The sequence below is a fragment of the Monodon monoceros genome, unplaced genomic scaffold, assembly GCF_005190385.1.
Source record: "Monodon monoceros isolate NGI ecotype Baffin Bay Population unplaced genomic scaffold, NGI_Narwhal_1 Super_Scaffold_2, whole genome shotgun sequence".
NCBI classification, from domain to species: domain Eukaryota; kingdom Metazoa; phylum Chordata; class Mammalia; order Artiodactyla; family Monodontidae; genus Monodon; species Monodon monoceros.
Window position 1 is genome coordinate 56,558,934 of NW_021703776.1, and position 19,051 is coordinate 56,577,984.

General features: G+C 51.7%; 3 protein-coding genes and 1 long non-coding RNA gene across 5 annotated transcripts; 1 reads left to right on the forward strand and 3 right to left on the reverse strand.

Annotated features, from left to right (window-relative positions):
- Window positions 1–653: 653 nt before the first annotated feature.
- HOXA1 (homeobox A1) lies at window positions 654–3,364 on the reverse strand. Of its 2 annotated transcripts, XM_029233708.1 has the most exons (3): window positions 2,935–3,334; window positions 2,640–2,731; window positions 654–2,162 (listed from the first exon to the last, which is right to left on the reverse strand). In XM_029233708.1, the coding sequence occupies exons 1-2, from the start codon at window positions 3,277–3,279 to the stop codon at window positions 2,675–2,677; spliced, it is 402 nt and encodes a 133-aa protein (XP_029089541.1). In that variant the 5' UTR covers window positions 3,280–3,334; the 3' UTR covers window positions 654–2,162; window positions 2,640–2,674. The 2 variants fall into 2 exon arrangements, with proteins under 2 accessions (XP_029089541.1, XP_029089540.1); XM_029233707.1 differs by having other exon boundaries at window positions 2,640–3,364.
- A 97-nt stretch (window positions 3,365–3,461) lies between these two features.
- Window positions 3,462–7,222, forward strand: LOC114901435. Its single transcript, XR_003795129.1, has 2 exons — window positions 3,462–3,749; window positions 7,086–7,222. It is a non-coding gene; the product is annotated as an uncharacterized LOC114901435 (long non-coding RNA).
- A 774-nt stretch (window positions 7,223–7,996) lies between these two features.
- Window positions 7,997–10,022, reverse strand: HOXA2 (homeobox A2). The gene is made up of 2 exons (XM_029233131.1): window positions 9,422–10,022; window positions 7,997–8,767 (listed from the first exon to the last, which is right to left on the reverse strand). Exons 1-2 carry the CDS (start codon window positions 9,909–9,911, stop codon window positions 8,028–8,030), a joined length of 1,230 nt encoding a protein of 409 aa, XP_029088964.1. The 5' UTR covers window positions 9,912–10,022; the 3' UTR covers window positions 7,997–8,027.
- A 3,076-nt stretch (window positions 10,023–13,098) lies between these two features.
- On the reverse strand, window positions 13,099–18,723 carry HOXA3 (homeobox A3). Its single transcript, XM_029233130.1, has 2 exons — window positions 17,488–18,723; window positions 13,099–16,087 (listed from the first exon to the last, which is right to left on the reverse strand). The coding sequence occupies exons 1-2, from the start codon at window positions 18,011–18,013 to the stop codon at window positions 15,282–15,284; spliced, it is 1,332 nt and encodes a 443-aa protein (XP_029088963.1). The 5' UTR covers window positions 18,014–18,723; the 3' UTR covers window positions 13,099–15,281.
- Window positions 18,724–19,051: the final 328 nt, after the last annotated feature.

Here is a 19,051-nt window from a genome sequence, read left to right on the forward strand (position 1 = left end):
AGTGGAAGGAAGGAGTGGATCTTGACAGGAGGAATTGGAGGAGGGATGCAAAGGTTTACTCAGTACAGACCACACTCAATTTAAAGAGTGGAATATTTTGGTACGCTGTCCAACAATCCAGAAAGAAGGAAGAGGGGTGGGGTGGGGGCCCCGTCCTCAAACAGCTTTATACTGGAGCTAATTAAATGTGAATCTCTTAGCTCTTGGTTCATTGATGTGAGGAAAGACTGACTGAAGAGTTTCAGCTTTTGAAGGGGATTCTGTTTATATATATGTCAACGTTGAGTTGGAGGTGAAAAGGTTAGCACTTGACCCAGGAAGTATCCATGTTTGTTTCAAAAATAGATCTGCTTCATAAATTTCTTCACCGTTCATTTTTTTCCATAATGAGCTTTGACTATAAGAAGGCAGCTGCTGCTATTTTAAAGAAAATCAACCTATTACATAGACATCGTTAGGTGCAATTACACTCACAGGGGAAACTTCAGCTACATAATGAAAAGCCTTTCCTTTTTTTTTTTCAAGAAAAGGCCCACCTCTTTGAAAATACACACCACACTTCTCTCCCCCATGTGAAATGAGCCAACTTTGTAGGAACCAGCAAATTGTAGCCAAGCCAAATACACAGATGCATAAGCATATCAGAAACCTGAATATATTTATTACAGACATCTTAAGACCCGTAAATTCTGCTCTGGATCACATCACTCCGGGATCTCTGAGCTGTTCATGATTGTACAGGAAATGGGGAATATCACAAAGGATAACTGATAGAACTCAGTGTGGTACTTCAGGGACATCAAAACATTGTGCGACATGCAAAAGACTGTTCACGAATCACACAAAATATACATTCATTGTGCCATCCATCACATTAACAATTGAGCTGAAAATATATCATATCCAGCTAAGATAACTGTGGAAGGAAGAAGCTGGTTTGAATAATACATTTAGACGCTGAATAATCCAGCACAAATTTTAGATAGAGTGTGGCCAGAGAAACAAGAAAGGAGTGGGGATGGGGAGAGACTTAGCACAGGAAGCAAGGTTTCTGACCCTTGTGTTCTGCAGGCCTTCTTAACTCACTGAAGGAACAAATTGAGGCTACCATCTGAGGCATCTGATTGATTTTAAAGGAGAGCTTTTAATTCTTTAACCTATAATCACATATAAAGTTGCACCAGCTTTGAGAGTTTGCCCACTGTGTTTTATCACTTAATCAAAACATTTCTAGAAAATCTGTATAAAGATAAATCTTTCAGGACAAAGCATTTACAACCAGCACACTCACACACATAAAACTGAATTAAATTAAGGGATGAATTAATTGTGTAAACACTCTCACAGTGTATCTGTTCTTCATGAACTCCGGGACCCTCTTCTCTCTCTCTCTAGCCTACTTTAAGGGCAAAGTAGGGGAGAACTGTAAATATACAGATAGATAAAAGATGAGAGGCCTCGCTCTGACATGTTTCGGCTGGCAGAGGAAACTATTTTCCAAAGGGCATCTGAAAGGAACAGTAGGTTCTGTCGAAATCTCCTAAAAGTAGGGGTGTTAGGTGCCATCAGAAAATTGATGCTGGCACTCAATCTGCGCTACGGAGCTAACACCCCCTCCCCCCTCATCAAGTTTCTAATCCAAAATTCTCTGGAAACCCATTATCCTGGCCAGGAGTTCCCCAGATAGGATCAGAAAGGAAGAGAAAGATTGTAAATGGAGAGGAAGATAAGCTAAGAATGTGCTTTGGGTAAGAAGTCCCAGCCGGAGGAGAGTAGCCTGGGCTGCAGAGTGGGGCCGGGGCGGCCTCAGTGGGAGGTAGGTAGAGTGTCTGAGGTAGAAGACCCCGGGGAAGGAACGCAGGGTGAGGAGCTGGACTTCTCTGAGGATTCCTCGGCCTTCTCCTCGCTTCCCGTCGGAGTAGCTGGAGAGATGGGCAAGAGGCCCTCCTTCTCTCGTTTCTTCTGCTTCATTCGGCGGTTCTGGAACCAGATCTTCACCTGGGTCTCATTGAGCTGCAGGGATGCGGCAATCTCCACCCTGCGGGCACGCGTCAAATACTTGTTGAAGTGAAACTCCTTCTCCAGCTCCGTGAGCTGTTTAGTAGTGAAGTTGGTACGCACCGCATTGGGTTGACCCACGTAGCCATACTCTCCGACTTTCCCTGGGGGCAAGGTGGGAAGCGATGAGAGGAAAAGGTAAAAATTTTTATAATCGATATGAGATTCCGTACACGCTTCAGAGCAACCTTCGGGTAAAGAGGAATCAAGAATTTCTGAACATAAACTGGGCTTGGGAGGGTGAGTGATGAGGTGTAAAGTGTTAATCTGAAATCAACCGTTAGCATGGTCAGACCATGATTAATGGAGCCTGGAGATATTAACAGGACGCCCCCCCCACACACACACCTACCCACTTCCCACTTCCTAGTTCCCAAACCTCTAAAACCCAGCCCCTTTGGAAATACAGCAGTCCCAGATGCTCCTTTGCCCCAACGCACCTGGGTAAACCTCCCCACACCCTACAACACAGGTGGGAAGCAAGAACTTTAAAAAAAAACATGATTAATTTTCCTTGGAAACTAAGCATACCAGCTCCTTCCAAAATCATCAAGGAGCTTTCATGGAATGGCAAGACTGACCTGTTTTGGGAGGGTTTCTTTTGACTTTCATCCAGTCAAAGGTCTGTGCTGGAGAAGATGTCTCTGATGCAGGGGAGCGACAGGCTTCTTGGCTGGCGTGGAGAGGGGACAAGGAGTTATTATACGTGGCCAGGGCCAGGCTCTGGTGCTCTTGTCCATATGAGTGGTGAATGTACTGAGGCGAGCCCACCGCGCCCCCGGCATAACCCTGGTGGTGGTGGTGATGCTGGACCATGGGAGATGAGAGATTTCCAGAGTAAACAGCGGGAGCGCACGAGGGGTACCCACCACTTACTTCTGCTTCCTGATTTAACGCGTAGGGGCTGTAAGGCGCGCCGAAGTTCTGCGCGCCGTAGCTTGGACCACAACTCGAGTGGGAGTAGGATACCCCCAGGTTCCCAGCAGTCTGGTAGGTGGCCGGCTGGGGGTGGTGATGGTGGTGGTGGTGGGGCGGGCTGATCTGCACCGCCCTGCCCACTAGGAAGCGGTCGTCGCCGCCACAGCTGTTGGCACTGACCGCGCACGACTGGAAAGTTGTAATTCCATGGTCGGAGGGGTAGGCTCGCGCTGAGCAGGTCCCCGAGTCGCCACCGCTGAGGATGGGGTATTCCAGGAAGGAGCTCATTCTTGCATTGTCCATCTGTCACTGAGTGACCGGGTCCTGCGAAGCCCTGGGTGACCGTGCCAACTTTCTCACTTCCTCCATGGGGCCGGAGAAGAAAAATGATATGAATGTACAGTGCGCAAGAGGGGGGGCGGGAGGGCGGAGGGCGCTAGGGGAGGGGCACGTGACTATATCAACCAATGGCGGAGCTTGCTGCGAAAGTTTGCTGGCTCCTGCGGTGATGGATCACCATTTCAGTGGCATTTAAATCCCCAGCGCTCCTCAGTCTAGGTGACGCGCAGTCGCCCCCCCAGGCAGCCCGGGCGGCAGCAGCAGCTGCGGCAGCTGCCGGGGCAGATTCGGAGCGCTGGGGCGAAGGGGAGCAGAGGCTGCTTTCTGCGAGCGCTGACTCCGATCTCCCCCCCCCTCCGGGAAGTGGGGGCTGGAAGGCATCCCCCGTCACCGCCCCCTTCCCCACCGCGCACAGAAAGATGAATTGGCAAGAGGTGAGAAGCGAGGAGGGCTCCTCGATCTCTCGGGTCGGGAATCAGTGGGCGGGAGCTCGCTGGGCCGCCACTAGCACACTGGCCGAGCCCGGAACGCAAGGAATTGGAAGGGTTGCTCCCCGGGCGCTTTCCGTTCAGTGCCTTCTGCGGTGCCTCGAGGAGTGCCGAGAACGGTGGCGTAGGTCGAGGCTGGGCCACCAGCTCTCTAAGCTCGGGATGGAGAGGGAAGTACGCAGAGAGCTGGCTGGGAGGAACCCGAGTGGGCGTGGAGGGGACGAGGGCAAAAAAGGAAACTTCCCTTCTCCAAGGAGGGTCTTGAAGCCTCCTTTCCTCCTCCCCCTCCCTCCCCCCCCCCCGTCGGCTATTGGCGTGGCAACGTGGAGCTTTTGTATGTAATTCGACGCCCGGGAGTGGGTGAGCCTTGGGAGCTAGGCTTGCTGGCCAAGACCAGGGGTGGCCCAGCTCTTCGCCCTCCCTCTCTCCTCGTTCTCCGCCCCTTTCTCCTCCCCACTCAGCTTGCTCTGGGAGCCCTACGGGATCCGTAGCAACTCCGCCGGTGGATTTTGAGGGGTAGGAGGCGGGGGGAGAGAGATGACGCTAGCGGACGTGGCAAGCCTGGGGGCCGGGCCCTGCGCTGCAGGCCATCTGCCGGCTCCCTAGGACCCAGGAGCCTGCGTGATCCGACCGGGGCCTCAAAGGGCGAGACCACGGCTACCGCAAACTACGATGGACTCTCCCCCCCCACTCCCCGCAACGTTTCTCGTTTTCTGAAGGGAGATGTTAGGAGTGGTAGAGCTTCCTTTATCCACCCCCCCATTCTACTGCACAGCTGAAGTGGGGGTGGGGGGCTGGCAGGTGGGAGGGGCGGGGGACAGATGGCTGATGGTGGACGGGACATTTCCTCCTTCCCCAACAACTGACTGCGTAGTTCCTTGTGTGAACCTTCAAGTCTTTCCCTAGAGAGACACGTGCAAATCTGAGCGTCATCCCAGGACAGGGGTCCTGTTCTCCATCACCCTCGTCCTACCCCGATGCCGACGGGGTTGTTAACTGCTGTTTACTATTAGGTTTCGTGTGAACCCTTAGCTTGTAGAGAGAAAAGGCCAAACAGAGGCCAAGAATTGATGCATTCTTGGGTAAAAGAAATCCAGACATCATCCAGAAGCTTTGCAGCCAATGCTGTGTAGCTTTATTCTGACCATGTTCACCACATCGGAATCCGACAGATCAAATTTATCTGAGGATTGTATGTGGATTTGGGGTTCCCACTCCTCTCTAGCTTTCCCTCCCCAGTTAAAAGAAGGAAGTTTTTCTTGAGGCAGGCACATTTCAAATGTGTTAGTCAGCCTTTCAGGTTTCTGTGTTCTGTTCTTCACGTATAGAAGTTCCCTCCTAACCTGTCTCCCCAAGAGGGAAAACTGGCAGACATTTGACTGTAGATTCCCTCAGTAGCAAAGGAACATTTTTCCTAAACATTTCCTTTTGAAAGGGTATTTTCCTGTGACCTGCGACCCATCCCCAATCATGGTTAAGAGGGAACCAGGAAAGGTCACTCCTGCCCCAGTTTCAGCACCTGGGGAACCTCATCCGGGAGAAGGGAAAAGGCAAGGAGGCCCTCCTGGAGGTGGCTTCCTTGGGAGCGCCAGGCCTCCAGCCAGTGGCGGGGGGGTGGGGGGAGAAGGGGCTCCTGTGGGGGAGGAGGCAGGACCTTAGGGGGTCTGGCCTGGCACTGAGGACGATCTGCTCTCACAGCCGAAGCTCGTCGGTACGTTCTCCCCCTTGCCTCATTCCTGTCCCTTTGTTGGCCTCCTCGGCTCGGGTCTGCACGACCCCCTCGGCAGCAGGGCTCGCGCCACAAAGCCACCCCAGTCTGCAACCGCTCTCCTTCCTCTGCTAGTTCTCCGCCTCTGGGCTCCTCTCCCTCCACCTCTCTTCCTCCCTCCGGGCCTTTTTCCCGGCCATCGTGGGTGGAGTGTTTTTCTTGGGATCACAAGCTTGCGCCAGCACACAGGGCCGCTGCACACGGGCCGCGACCGACCCGCCTCCGCGCGCTGCTCCGGGCTGGCCGGGCTCTCGAGGTCGAGCCGACTCCGCCCCGGCTGGTCGCCCAGAGCGCCGCTCTCCCGGTGCGGCTCACAAAGGCAGCCTCCTCTGGCCTCGGTCCCGCAGGCTTCCGTAGCTTGGTTCCTTCACCACCACGAAATCCTAGGGCTCATTTCGCCGAGTGGGAGACCCTAGGTCCTCGGGGCAAGTAGGCCAGAGCCCCACGACGCGAGCTAAAGTCTCTTTAAACGCCCCAGGAGAGTGCGTGAAAGGCGAGCTCGGTCACTATTTAAATGATCCCTTGCAAGCGGCTTGTTGAGCTCAAAGCGCCTCTTTCAGGGCTCTTCTAGTAGTAGAAAGGGAAGGAGCGAGGAGGAGACAAAACGCCGCCGAGGCCCCGAGCTGTTCATGGCATCCGCGGCTCAGCCAAGCTGTTGTTTTAAAAGAGCAATAAAAATGAATTATGACTAAACGCCTTCTAACTTAATGCTTTCGGACGGGGATTCCCGGCAAATACGTAAGAGGATTTTTATTTGTGCATGTGTTCCTGCAATTGATCTCTTTGATGACATTCTCATTCATAGAAAGCGTTTGATTTATGAGCGTAGGATGAATCGCAAACAGCAGCGGCTAAACCCTGGCCTCGGCCGGGCCGCCTGCTCCGCTCCGCGCCTGGGGCAGGAGACTTGCCCGGGTCCCCACTCGCCTCCGCCGCTGCCGGGATTTAGGGGGCAAAAGGGTGGGGGAGGGTAGGCAGCAAACCCGGGGAGAAGGATCGCGATTTCCTCATAACTTCCAAGCCTTTGCTATTAAGAGCCGGGTTCTTAAATCAACCCGCCCCCCACACATGTTGCTTACTCGCTGCCTTTTCTCACGGTAAGTAGCCATCGGAACAGAGCTCAGTAAGGGAAAAATAAACATGGGGAGACATAAGAAGGGAGAAAAAATCAGAACAACCCAGTAACATCCCTAGTTCACATTTTATTGATATTTCATTTAAAGTGCTTTTTCTCTCTCTCTAGAAACTGGGTTAATTTATAACCTGGGGGGTAGAAACACTCCACTTTAAATCTCATCTTGCTAACCTGACTTCAAAGCTTTAATGATCCATTATTTGCCATGTAAACAGATTTAAGAATGAAATATTGATTTTTATGACCCTGAACAAAAAAGAAAAGAATCCTAGAATGACTGAACCAGAGGATTGCAAAAAAAAAAAAAAAAAACCCTTTCTGAAGTGCATTTTCCAGCTAGTAACCATTGTTTTGTTTTATTTTTGTTTTTCTGTTTTAGGTCTGTTTGCCTGGACCCATCAACAGCTGGGAGACTAATCAACCACACTGAAAATGTTTGGGGATTTGTGGGGGAGGGGTTTGGAATGTAAATGTTTGAAACAAATGTGTATAAATAAATGAATTCTTGATAACTTAGTTATTGACCTGGAGACTGGTAGCTTGTTAAAGAAACTCCATGTTCCTCCTTCCTGGAGTTGGAGGTTTCTGTAGGCACTTTATTTCTCCACTTTCAAAAGCTTGGGCTTGGCCCAACTCTGAGGCTGCCCAGTCCTGTTTCTATTACCAATTTAAATCTATGGCTTGAATCTCTACATTGAAAAACCTAATCCATTCCCTTAAAAAACAAAAAAACCACACTTCTCAGAAGCCCTAACCATTTTCTGGCTTTCTTTTTTTGTTGCTGTCTATTGAAGACTTTGAACATGCCCATTTAATAAATATATTAAAATTGAAAAAGAAAATGGATTGTGACCAGAATTTTATTTACCAAGTTAGACTAAAAGAGGAAAAAGAAACTGTTATGAGCCTTGAGAAAGAGGGGGAGGAAAAAAAATAAGAAAGCTACTTATAGCAAAGGAGAATTTATTCTACCAAAAATACGCATGACAATGCATTCTAATGTAATACAAAAATAAAAAGAAAGTGAAGATACAATTATATGATCACTTTCTTGCAGGCCTCATATATTGCTTTCAGGAAATCACATAGAGGGTTGTTGGATTAGATTTTAAACAACTAAAACTCCAAAATAATCTGAAAAAGATGGCTCTGTAACTGGGTTAAGGGAATCACTAAACAGAAAAATCTTCAACATTTAAAGGAGGGAGAGGGTAAGTCAAGAAGAAAATAAAATAAAAATTAACTCTCAGAATAAAGGAAGGCAAAACCACCCGGTCAAAGGGGTTTTTGTTTTGTGATGCTTTGTTTTGCTTTAATGTTTTTAGTAATTCAGATGCTGCAAGTCGATTGTGGTGAGTGTGTCTGTAAAAAAGTCAAAGCTGTCAGCTGAAATATCTACAGGACTGTCGAGGGAACCCGGCAAACTGGGCGAGACTGCGTCTGAAAGCTGCAGGCAGGAATCTGTGGAAAAAACGTTAAAGTCCTGCAAAGAGGGGACCTCGAGGGCCTCGGGACTGTCATTGTTTAGGCCAGAGCCACAGTTCTGGCCCATTGTTGACAAGCAGTTAGGAACAGTGGGTGACTGGTGCTGAAAATGTTTCAGATTTTTTTCATTGCTGGTTAAAGGCGAAACTGGGAAACTTTGGGAGTCACCATTGTGTCCATTGGGAGCCTGCTGCTGAGAGAGGGCATTTTGCTGAAAAGTGTAACCTTCCCTCTCCAGAAGGGCCCCGGAGACGCTGAGGGCTTGCTCAAAGAGCGACTTCTCTTCCTCGTCCTCCTCCACTTTCTCAGAGTCTTCGAGGCTTTTACATTTTCCTTCGCTGTTTTGGTTCTCCTTGCACTGGGTCTGCCTCTTGTGCTTCATCCTCCGGTTCTGAAACCACACTTTCACTTGTCTCTCAGTCAAATCCAGCAGCGCTGCAATTTCCACCCTTCGGGGTCTGCAAAGGTACTTGTTGAAATGAAATTCTTTTTCCAGCTCTAAAAGCTGCGTGTTGGTGTAAGCAGTTCTCAGGCGCCGGGAGCCCCCGCCGCTGCCATCGGCGATTTCCAGGGATTCTGCGGAAAGGGAAACCAACAAGAGACACACGCACAGTTGGAGGTGGAGGGGTCCAAGCGGGGTTATTCCACTGGAGAATAAATATAGCAGAAAAGATCAACTGCAACAAAATGGCCGCCCCTAGATGCAGTAAAGCTATTGTGCTGCCTTTCCTGGGAGCCCAGCCCGGGGAGACCCCATCTCTTCCACCTCCATCAAATTCTTGCCTGTAGCTCCCCCCAACCTCTCCATCCGGGAGCAAACTTTATATTAGCCACACCACAATTTATAATGAATGCATCAGCTGCTTAGCTGAGCAAGAGCGATCTATCACTCTTCATTACTGTCAAAAAGCCAAACTCTAGGACAACTAGACAAGAGGAGGTCAGTTCCAACTCAAATAAATCATCCCACATTACACAAGTTAGGGAAAGTTCCCCCACCCCCTTCTTAAAATATATATATATATATATATATAATCAATGCGGAACGCAGGATCCCTTTTCTCAACATCAAACCCACTCCTGAGCCCACAGGGGAAGGGAAAGCAGCCAAGCATCTCTCTCTCTCCCCCTTCTCTCCCAGCCCACGCTCCCCTCCCCCCATAACCGCTCTCGGGGCAGCCCAGAAGGGGAAGAGGGTCCGGGGACCTGGGGCCAAGTCTTTGGACTGACCTTTGTGGCTGAGGCAGGCAGGGCCGGTGGCGGCAGCGGCCGAGGCGGGCGGCAGCGCGGTTTTCTTGGCCGCCTTCTTCTCCTTCATCCAGGGGTACTCGGGCGGCTGCAGGGCGCCGGCGGGCACTGGGCTGCCGCGGCTGCCCGCGGGGCTCGGCTTGGGGCGGCCGCCAGCGCCGTGGCGAGGGTGACTGCCCGGGTTCAGGCTGGGAATGGTCTGCTCAAAAGGAGGAGGAATCAGTGTCGAGTGTGAAAGCGTCGAGGTCTTGATTGATGAACTTTGAAATGTATCAGCGACAGGGGGAAAAGATGTCAGGCACTCAGCGAGCGACGGCTGGCTATTGATAAAACCAATCTCTCGCTCAAATTCGTAATTCATGGCCTTCTCCTTGGAGCCCCCTCGGAGAAAAAGTTCCCTCTTCTGGAGGGGCTTTGGGGGGGCAAGGCCCAGGAAAAAGGCGAGCGCGGAGGGAAAAAAAAAATCTATCATAGAAGATCGCTGCTGGGGTGTTTTTTTTCTAATTCACTGATTACAGCCGTATGGGGACCGCGCTACTATTAAACTATTGAATTCATGGAGACAAGGTTGAAATTGGACCGAATTGGCTGTCACATGATTGCTTCTGCCCAATGACAATTTGGGCTTTAATCAAAAGAAGCCACTGTCTGTTTGATTGATCCAAAAAAGTCGGGAAGGAACGCCTCATTGGGGGCCAGCGAGGCTTTATTTACACTTTTTTCAGGGCAAAAATACCTATATGTGGGTGTGGGTTAGGGATGCCTGGGAGTGCGTGGGGGCGAGGGTGCCTGCCTGCCTCCTGACCAGCACGGATCTGGTGTGTGCGCCTGGCAGTGTGTGTGAGTGTGTGAGTGCGTGCGAGTGGTGAGCCCTGCAGCCGGTCCCGGCGGCAGCTGCCCTCTGCCTCCCCCGCACACTCCGCGCATTGTTTGGGACTGTCGGGAAGACGCCTCGCACCTCACAAATCATTTAAGCACCTCAGTCTGACGCCTGCAGTCATTAACAAAGTAATCCATTAATCTTAAAGTTTTGACACCCGAGGGCCCAGCATCCCAACCACATAAGTTCTGCTGAGGCAGGAGGAAGAAGCAGAGGGAGAGGGGAGATGAGACAGAGAGAGGAAAGGGCGGGGGCGGGGGGGGGACAGAAAGAGAGAGAAGGATTCTTTTGGGGGGTTCCTCCCTTTTATTTCCCTTTTCCTCCTCCGCCATAAACCAGTTCCTGGATCTCAGAACTGGTCTGTCTCTGTTTTCCTTCCCGTCTGTCTGTCTTTCCCTCTTTTCCTCTTTTTTTCCTTCTTCTCCCCTCTCCTCCTCCCTGTCTCTCCTCTGTCCACCTCTCCTCCCCCCACTTCCCTCAGGCCCTCGCCCCCCTCCCAAAGCCCAGCTCGGAGTCCGCGCCCACGGACCCCGGACCCCGGCCCATTGTTAGCCGGCTTTTCCACGACAACTATGCATCTGGCTCCAGCGGGAAGCGGAAAACGGGAGGCGGCTCTCCAGGCTTCCCGACCCTCCTGCGCCATCAACTTCTCAGGAGTGGCTCGAGAAAGATAGATGCATGTGCCAAGCGAGACAACAACCCCAGATCTATGTGTCCAAATCCCTGTCGCCAGGGCGGCGGCCAGCCAAAGAAATGCCGCCCCGAGCAGGCGCGTGCGGCTCCTGGCATTCTGGGTTTCATACCCGTAGGGCTCGGGTGCGGTAAGTATTTCTGATTTCCAGGAAGTCTGTTGGAAGTTAGCAGCACGGAAGGAGAAGGCGCTTGCTTGTTCTCTCTTGTTTTCTTTTTCTTTTCCTCCCCTTCTTCTCATCCTTGTCGCTCTGGTGGGGGCTTCTTGGTTCAGATGCAGTGAGTGCTCCCTGGCAGCCCGAACTGTCTCCTGCACTGTCCCGCTTCTTGGCCACCCGGGATGTTTGCACTCGGGTTCTGTTGTGAGAAACAGCACCGCGGGTGACAGAGGGCGACCCAAGGAGGAATTATAAAGGTTCTGTTTCTCTCTTCACTTTCTTTTTTCCAACTTGAGACTGAGCGAATCTTGGACTGTGCTGGAGGGTTCAAAAGATAACACCTTTAGATACCAAACAATAACTTTGAAAAAATCCACCAAGCCAGAAAAAGGGAAGGAGGCTGAGAGAGAAATCTGAAGGTATCTCTTTTCCCCCAAACCCTGAGGATGATGATTCGCTTTTGCTTCCTTTGAAATGGACCAAGTGATCAGACTCCCCCTGGCCGGCAGGCATCGGTGGCAGGAAAATAAATCATTCTGATGGCCAGGGAGAGAAAGATTGTCGGAGGAGAAAAATCTACGTAGAAAACAAGAAAGGCTGACCATGCCACAAGGATAGGACTCCATCTCTGAGGCTGGCATCAAAGGGGGCTTGGGTTGGAAATTAGATATAAAGTGGACTTCGTCGTTGACTAGCCCAGAGCATTGCCTTACAGATAGAGATGCTATTTTGGAAAATGTGGGGTTTTTTTCAGTTTTCTTGCTTTTATTCCAAACAAAGCTCTGAAGGAAGTCTGAGTGCGATCAATCTTGCTCACCAAAAGCCTTGACAGCTTCTGGCCCTTAAGAACACATTTCAGCTTCGAGCTCTTTCCAAGATCAAATGTGGCCGAGCAAAGAGGAGAGCAGGAAACGCAAGTAAACAAGGAAAACTAGTCTTTTTAAAGATTTTTCTTTTTTGGCAGCAGAAAGAGTTATAAGGCTGCTTTTAGGAAAGGTGCTTTGTGGACTCTGGGATGGTGGCTTTTGGCATTTGCTTTTACCAGAAAATATTGAGGGGTTAAGGGGAGGGGGAGCGTGGAGAGGAAGCAGCGCTGCCCCCGTATCGTTGAGGCTTTGTCAGGGGCTGCGTGGGTGAGAGCTTTCTGCTGGCCTCAGCGGCCTTAATTCAAATACCATCTGGAAGAAAACCCTTTTTTTGGACCATTCAACACTGAAATCTTCCCAAAACCTATTACTTTAACTCAGGAGATATTTTAATAAGGATTTCTTTTTAATACCTAGGAAACTGGGGTTGAGATTGATACTTTTTCTTTGATAGTCAAAATGAATGTCTTGACTGCCAAGATATGGGAAATCATATTGGAATCTCCTTTCTAAAATCTCTGCCCTGAGGGAAGAAGGACTTCTCCAAACCAGTTCTCCCTCAGCTAAAGAGTAGATTTTAGAGATTTTAGAAACGGATTCAAACAGTGGGATCTCTGAAAGATTTTCATCTCTGGATGGGTAGGTTTCTCTCTCTCTCTCCCCCCCCCCCCTGCCTCCACCACTGTTTCGTCTTCTCCCAGGTAATTTTACACACTTCTCTAAAATTATTACTTAAAAGAAGACCCCCTTGTCTCAGCCTACTGTGTTCAGGTCTGAACAACCAAAAGGGTGGAAGCTCCAGTCCTCACAAAGACTGGTTTTCCAGCCTCTACATTTCTGAGGTGCGCCATATGTCAGCAGGGAGGTTGGGGGTGGGGGATGGTAGGGAGCAAATCTACTTCTTCCACGGCCCAAACTCTTTAAAAAGAAAAAAAATACATAGCAGGAGCCCCAGGACAGATTTGGGGGAAGCACCTCTAGCAGTGAGAGAAACACCCAGATCTCTACAGCTGCCGTGCTTTGCATCTGCCCAGCCTTTTTCTTTTCTTTTTTTTTTTAAACTTCAGGAGTTTCTCTAAAAGCAGCTCCTTCACGCCCAGTAGGTACCCCCAAAATGGCTCCACTGCCTGTTTTTAAAGCTCATCTTCAGGAGCTTCTCAGGGGAAAGATAGAGGCCATGATTATGTATATTTTGGATTGCAAACAAAATGGCGACATTTCCCATCTCTGCCTCTGAAAGATACAATCCAGGGAGATGGGGGATTTATTTCTCACATCAGATGCTCCTGATCCCCAGACACAGGTGGTTCCTCACTTCCAGCTTTGACAGGGGCGCTGCTGATGGGGATGTAGTTCTGAGGTTTGCACTTTCAGATTTCGGTTTCTTCTCCGAGCAATTCTTTAATCTGAAGATGAAAATATTTCCCTTTCCTGTGCCTGCCTTTGCCTCTGCCTCTGCCAGCCAGTCAGTCGTTAGCTCTATCTGAAATCCAGCAGTAGGAATGTAATGTTTAGCTCCTGTAGCATCAAATAAAAGAAGTACTTGTAAAACTGCATTTTTATTAGAAAGATACCAATCTCCTTTCTCTCTCCCCCTCCCCCTGGGGCCATAAAAGGAAAGCAGGGAGGGAAGAAGGAGAGGAAATAAATCCAGAGTATGCCAAATCCTATTTTCCGGGAAGAAGCCAATGCTGGGACTCAAGCAGTCCATGGAAGGACTCGGGGAGGCTCCTTGGAGTTCAGCTCTTCTTTTGCTGGAGACCTGGGTGAGCCTCAGTCTCTTCCGAGCCGCCCCGCTCCCAGTGGCGATTTTAGGAGTGATTCTTTCCTCCGGGCGCGATAAGGGACAGCGAAGCATCGGCGGAGAGGCCAGTTGCTCCTAGAAAGTGCTCGGCATCCTCCGCGCGGCCGGCGATTCCCCGGGTTAAGACGTTGGCTGGTCTGCTTTGACCGGAGGAAGATGGTGAAGCAGAAGACAGCCCTACCTTATTCCCCGGCGGGGCTGCCCGGGCACCTGTGCGCCCCGCGCCGCGCCTCAGCCGGGCTGCCTTTGTTCCTCCCGCACTCAGCACTCCGCAGCCCCTGCGCCCGCGGCCGGCCTCGGTGGCAGCTGGGAACCGGGCAGCCCAGCGGGCAGGCAGCTCAGCGTTTCCAGAACTGCCGCCGCGAGAAGCTCCGGCTGCCTTCCCGAGGATTCGCCGCGCTCCCGGGCGAGCCGCCTGGCCAGGCCTCAAGCCGGAGCTGGAGGGCTGCCGCGGCCTGCTCCGCCAGTTAGCCTCTGCCTGGACTCCACGCAGACCCTTATCTTCGGCCAAAGAATCCCTTCTGAACACGGATATTATTCAGAATAGAAACTTTATTTTATTTTTTTGTTTTGTTTCTCAGAATGTGAGCAGCAAGGAATGTAGAACTCTCAAAACAAACCTAGCGTTTTTCGCATTTACAGATTTTTTTTTTTCAGTTTCGCTTGATGTTACAAACCTAAATCACTGTTTTCAGAAGCTGGATCCTCTCTGGTATTATTGCATCGTTACTGTTTTTATAAAGGAATTCTATTTCCCTTTCGAATAAAATTTTTTTCTATGTACGCCAATACACCATTGAACAAAAGGCCCAAGAAACCTTCTGAACAATCAGGGTACAGAATTTCTTTAATATAAATACGAACGGATGGGGATAAATAATATTTAAAACTTATTCAATGCTTGCAAAAAAAATATAAATAAATCTGACTGTTCACCAGCATACACACACGGAAAGACGTACACTTAGTCATCCTTGCACAGGGAGCCCCTGTTTCAAAGCGCCTTTGATTTTTTTCTCGCTCTTTACAAGAAGTGCAATTAAAAAAAATACTAAAAACTAAAAAAAAAAAGTAATCGCTTCCCCTCGGGAGCCATAATGTACGAACAAATTCACATCAAAGAACTTGGCTAGAAAATTTGTTCATATACCCTGTTTCTGATCAAAGAGTAGAGAAGGTAAAGGTGCAGGGCCAGCGGCCGAGCGAGGGGCGGGAGGTGATAAATATCGCTACTGATACTGACAGCCATTCCAGCAACCAAGATTGCTACGTCACATAAACTATAAAAACGTGTTACCAAAGAAAACAAAACGGGGGGGGCGGAGAAGAGAGAAAAGGGAGGGGCGGGAAGAACCTTAAACAAACAAAAAAAGCAAACGAAGAAGAAAGGTAGGTAGCGGGGGTGGGGTGGGGACTCTCCTGGCGCGCAGCCCCGAGCCCACCATCACAGATGGGTGAGCTTGGGGGCTTCCTGAATTCTTCCCTGAGAAGGATGGTGGGCGGTAAGGTCCGTGTAGGTGGGGTGCGGCTCCCCTGGCCCGGGCCCATGATGGTGGCCACTGCCCAGCGGCCCAGCGCCCCCGTAGTCCATGGCAGCCGAGGCGGCGTGGGGGAGGTGAGTTAGGCCAAAGAGGGGGGGGCCAGAGTTGCTCATGGGCTCCACATAGTTGCCCCCAACGAAGACAGGGCTTCCCTGTAAGTGTGGCGTCCCATAGCTGCCGTTGCCCTGCAGGCCATGCGCGTGCGGATCATAGTTGGGTGTGCCCCCCGCGCCCGCCCCCGTCGCGGTGTAGCGCTTCTGCGGGGGCGGCGGGGGCGCGCAGCTGGGCAGGGGTGCTGGATAGGAGGCGGGGGGCAGCCCGTAGGCGCCCTGGGGGGGCTTGGAGAAAGGCGGGGGCGACTGGGGCTCGTACGGGACGCTGTTAACCAGCGAATGCATAGAGTTAAGATAACCGCCAGCGCCGGGCGGCACGGGACTGCGACTTGGGGACTGGCCCCCTGATGATGTCAGCATGCCCTTGCCCTTCTGATCCTTCTTGTACTTCATGCGGCGATTCTGGAACCAGATCTTGATCTGGCGCTCGGTGAGGTTCAGCAGGTTGGCCATCTCCACACGGCGCGGCCGGCACAGGTAGCGGTTGAAGTGAAATTCCTTCTCTAGCTCCACCAGCTGAGCGCTCGTGTAGGCCGTGCGCGCCCTCTTGGACGACGCCTGCCCAGGTGGGCTCTTGTCACCTGCGCAGCTCTCCCCTGCGAGATCAGAGGAGAGAGGAAGAGTGGCATCAGGGGCTGCCTGCAGCCCCGCCCAGCCCCTGACCCAGCCAGGCCCCTCCTTCCTCCAGGCCCCAAAGATCCCTCCGTTTGTCAGGGCCCAGAAAGGGGAAGAAGTAACTACGTATTGTCCTCTGTCCTGGTGGGGAAACAGCGCCTGTAGCCCGTCATTGAGTAAAGCTGCAAATCATAGGCCTCTCCAAGGGGGTGTGTGGAAGGAACAGAAAAGCAGAACCCCCTGTTTGCCTTCCTGGTCTGTATTTCCCTTCTGGAGCTATTCACTTTCTGACTCATTTACTGATCCTTCAGCCCTATCAGACTACAAACTCCGTGTGGGCAGGTGTCACCATGTTCATTCCCTTCACAGTAACTGGAATGTGGGGCACCTAATATACACTCAATAAAACTTTCCCTCCATCACTAACTGACTGAAGGATTGGACAGTTGCCTCAACTGGCCACTTATTTGATCTGTCCAGTATAAACGAGTGGAGTGGAAGCTCCAATCTGGAAGGCCTTCTCTGCCAGAAAGAAGAGATCCCATTGAAAAGAGATTACATTTCTGGTGGTGAGGCCCAGCCCCCTGATGCTGGATGCTATTAATTAGGGTTCTCCATGTCATCAAGCAGCCTGCCCCAGCTTTGGCCACTAATCTTGACCATCCTTTCCTCCCTGGCCCCCCAAATCCTGGCTCTGGATGGTCCCAGATGCTCAGGTTCTGAACAGAGCACTAGCAACTGGAGAAGGCAGCGGCAAAGGGAACGAAGAGGCTGGGAAGCCCAAGACCCAGCGCCTGTCCTCTATTGGAATCTGGTTCCAGGAGGCCCATGTGGTTCCCATTAGCATCCCCTCCCCCAGGAAATCCCTGGCTGCCTTCATTGTACTAAGTCTGAGTAGGGCCTTCCCAGAGATAAGGCAGCCACTCCATCTACTGGAGCAAAAATTTAAAATAGGCTCTGATTATAGGCAGAGCATTGATTCTGACTTGGAGGCCTGCTTTTATTCTGCCACATTTCATTGTGGGGTGGGTGCCACTGTTTCATTAGAAATGAGGAGCTGTGCTAAAAAGAGACAGTGCTGCTCAGGTTTGCTCTGCCCAAAGGTCCTAACGCCACAGGGAGGGACTCCAAAGTCACTAGGCCCCACTTGCTCATAAGAGAGGTCCGGAAAGACTCCCATCAGGTCTCTCTCTGTCCTGCGCAGAGTCCAATCACTTCCCTAGTTGCAAAGCCTCTGGAAACCTTTGAGAGTTGGGGGGAGGAGGAGTGGTGAATTCTGGAAATAATCCAGCGCTCCTAAACCTTGCTGGTTGTGTCTGGAAGTGGCCTGGGGGGCTGGGAGCCAGGTCAGTGGACCCTCTTCCGGAAGGCGGCCCTTTACCTGAGCTGGAGCCGCTGGTTTTCTGCTTTGTGTTTTGCCGAGACTCTTTCATCCAGGGGAAGATTTGTTTGGCCACGGTGGGCGAGTTGAGTAGGGGGCTCTTGGCTGCGCTGGCGGGGGTGGGGTTGCTGCTGCCATTCTGAGGGGGGGAGACTGACGAGGGGGGCGGGGGCGCGGCAGGGGCAGGCGCAGGGGGCTGCGGCGGGGGTTGCGGCTGCGGTGGGGCAGGGGGCGCGCCCTGGGGCGGTGGCGGGGCCAGGGGCGGCTCGCCCAGGCCCGGTGGCTGGCTGGGCGGACCGCTCAGGGTGCGCAGACACGCCTCGCTCAGCTCGTGCGCCTTGGGGTGGCCCCCGGCATTTGCGGGCGACTGGAGCGAACAGGCGGGTCTGTGGTACTCGCCGTCGGCGCCCAGTGCTGCGGACGCCGGGTACGGCTGCTGACTGGCATTATAACCGAACCCGTTGGCTGCCTGGTAAGGGTAGCCACCGTAGATCGCCGAGCTGTCGTAGTAGGTCGCTTTTTGCATCGCGTTGTTTCACGATCTTGATCGCACACTCTGACAGGGGCTTGACACCCGTGAGGGCGCACATTGGCACGCCCCCGCGGTCACGTGACGCTCCGCCGCCAATGGCCGCCCAGCGCAGACCTGGGGGGGCGAGAATCGCAGCGCCATGAGGGCTCCGCGCAAATCCATCTTACTCTCAATAGCTATGTGACATGAAAGCCATAAAAGAAAAAGTGGTCAGCAATATTTAGCAGCACGATTTGGCCCCGGGCGCAGAGAGCCGCGCTATAAAAAGCCGCTGGAATTTACTGGCAGCTACAAATATTTGCTTAACTTGCATCTGGAGTTGGGGTGTTTTCCGGGGAGAGGGGAGGAGAGTGAGAGGTCCGGAAGCCGGGTCTGGGGAGCTGGAATCCAAAAGAAGAAAGGCCTGATGGGCTAGAAAGGAACAGGCTCTGGATCCCTTCTTTTCCAGGGAAGAAGAAAATTGGGGTGTCCCTTCCTCTCCACAACTTGGATTCCTCCCCTCTGGAGATCATAGGGAAGGGGCAAGGGGGCAAAGGGGAGCTTGGGTCACCAACTTTTTCTCCAATCCTCTCTTTAGGACGGATATTTGCCAAAAGAACCATGACGCAGGGTGACTTCCCGTCCAGGCCCTTCTTGGACCTTCCAGCACCCAAGAGAGGTATGCACAAATTTTTTTCAGGCAATAGCCCTACTGGACCCTTGTCGATTTCAGAAGCTGAGCTTGTTAGACAGTTAATCTACCCTTGTGCAGGGATATGACCCACCTCCTCCAAATGAGACCCTTGTGGTCAAGGAGGGGAGAGAAAACTTTGGATGGAACATTCTGGGTGGGGATGGACCAACAACGACACCCTCTCCAGGAAGTTAAACTCAAATCTTAGACAGTTCTTTACTCCTTCCCTCTCCCTATTTCTCAGGCAGGTCCCAGCAGGCCACTCCCACCTCTTTGCCCCTGTTACAGAAGGTCTCCAGACCCTCCTGCCTTGGACTTTCTGAGGTCCTGTTATTCAGGGCAACTATCAAATTCTACCT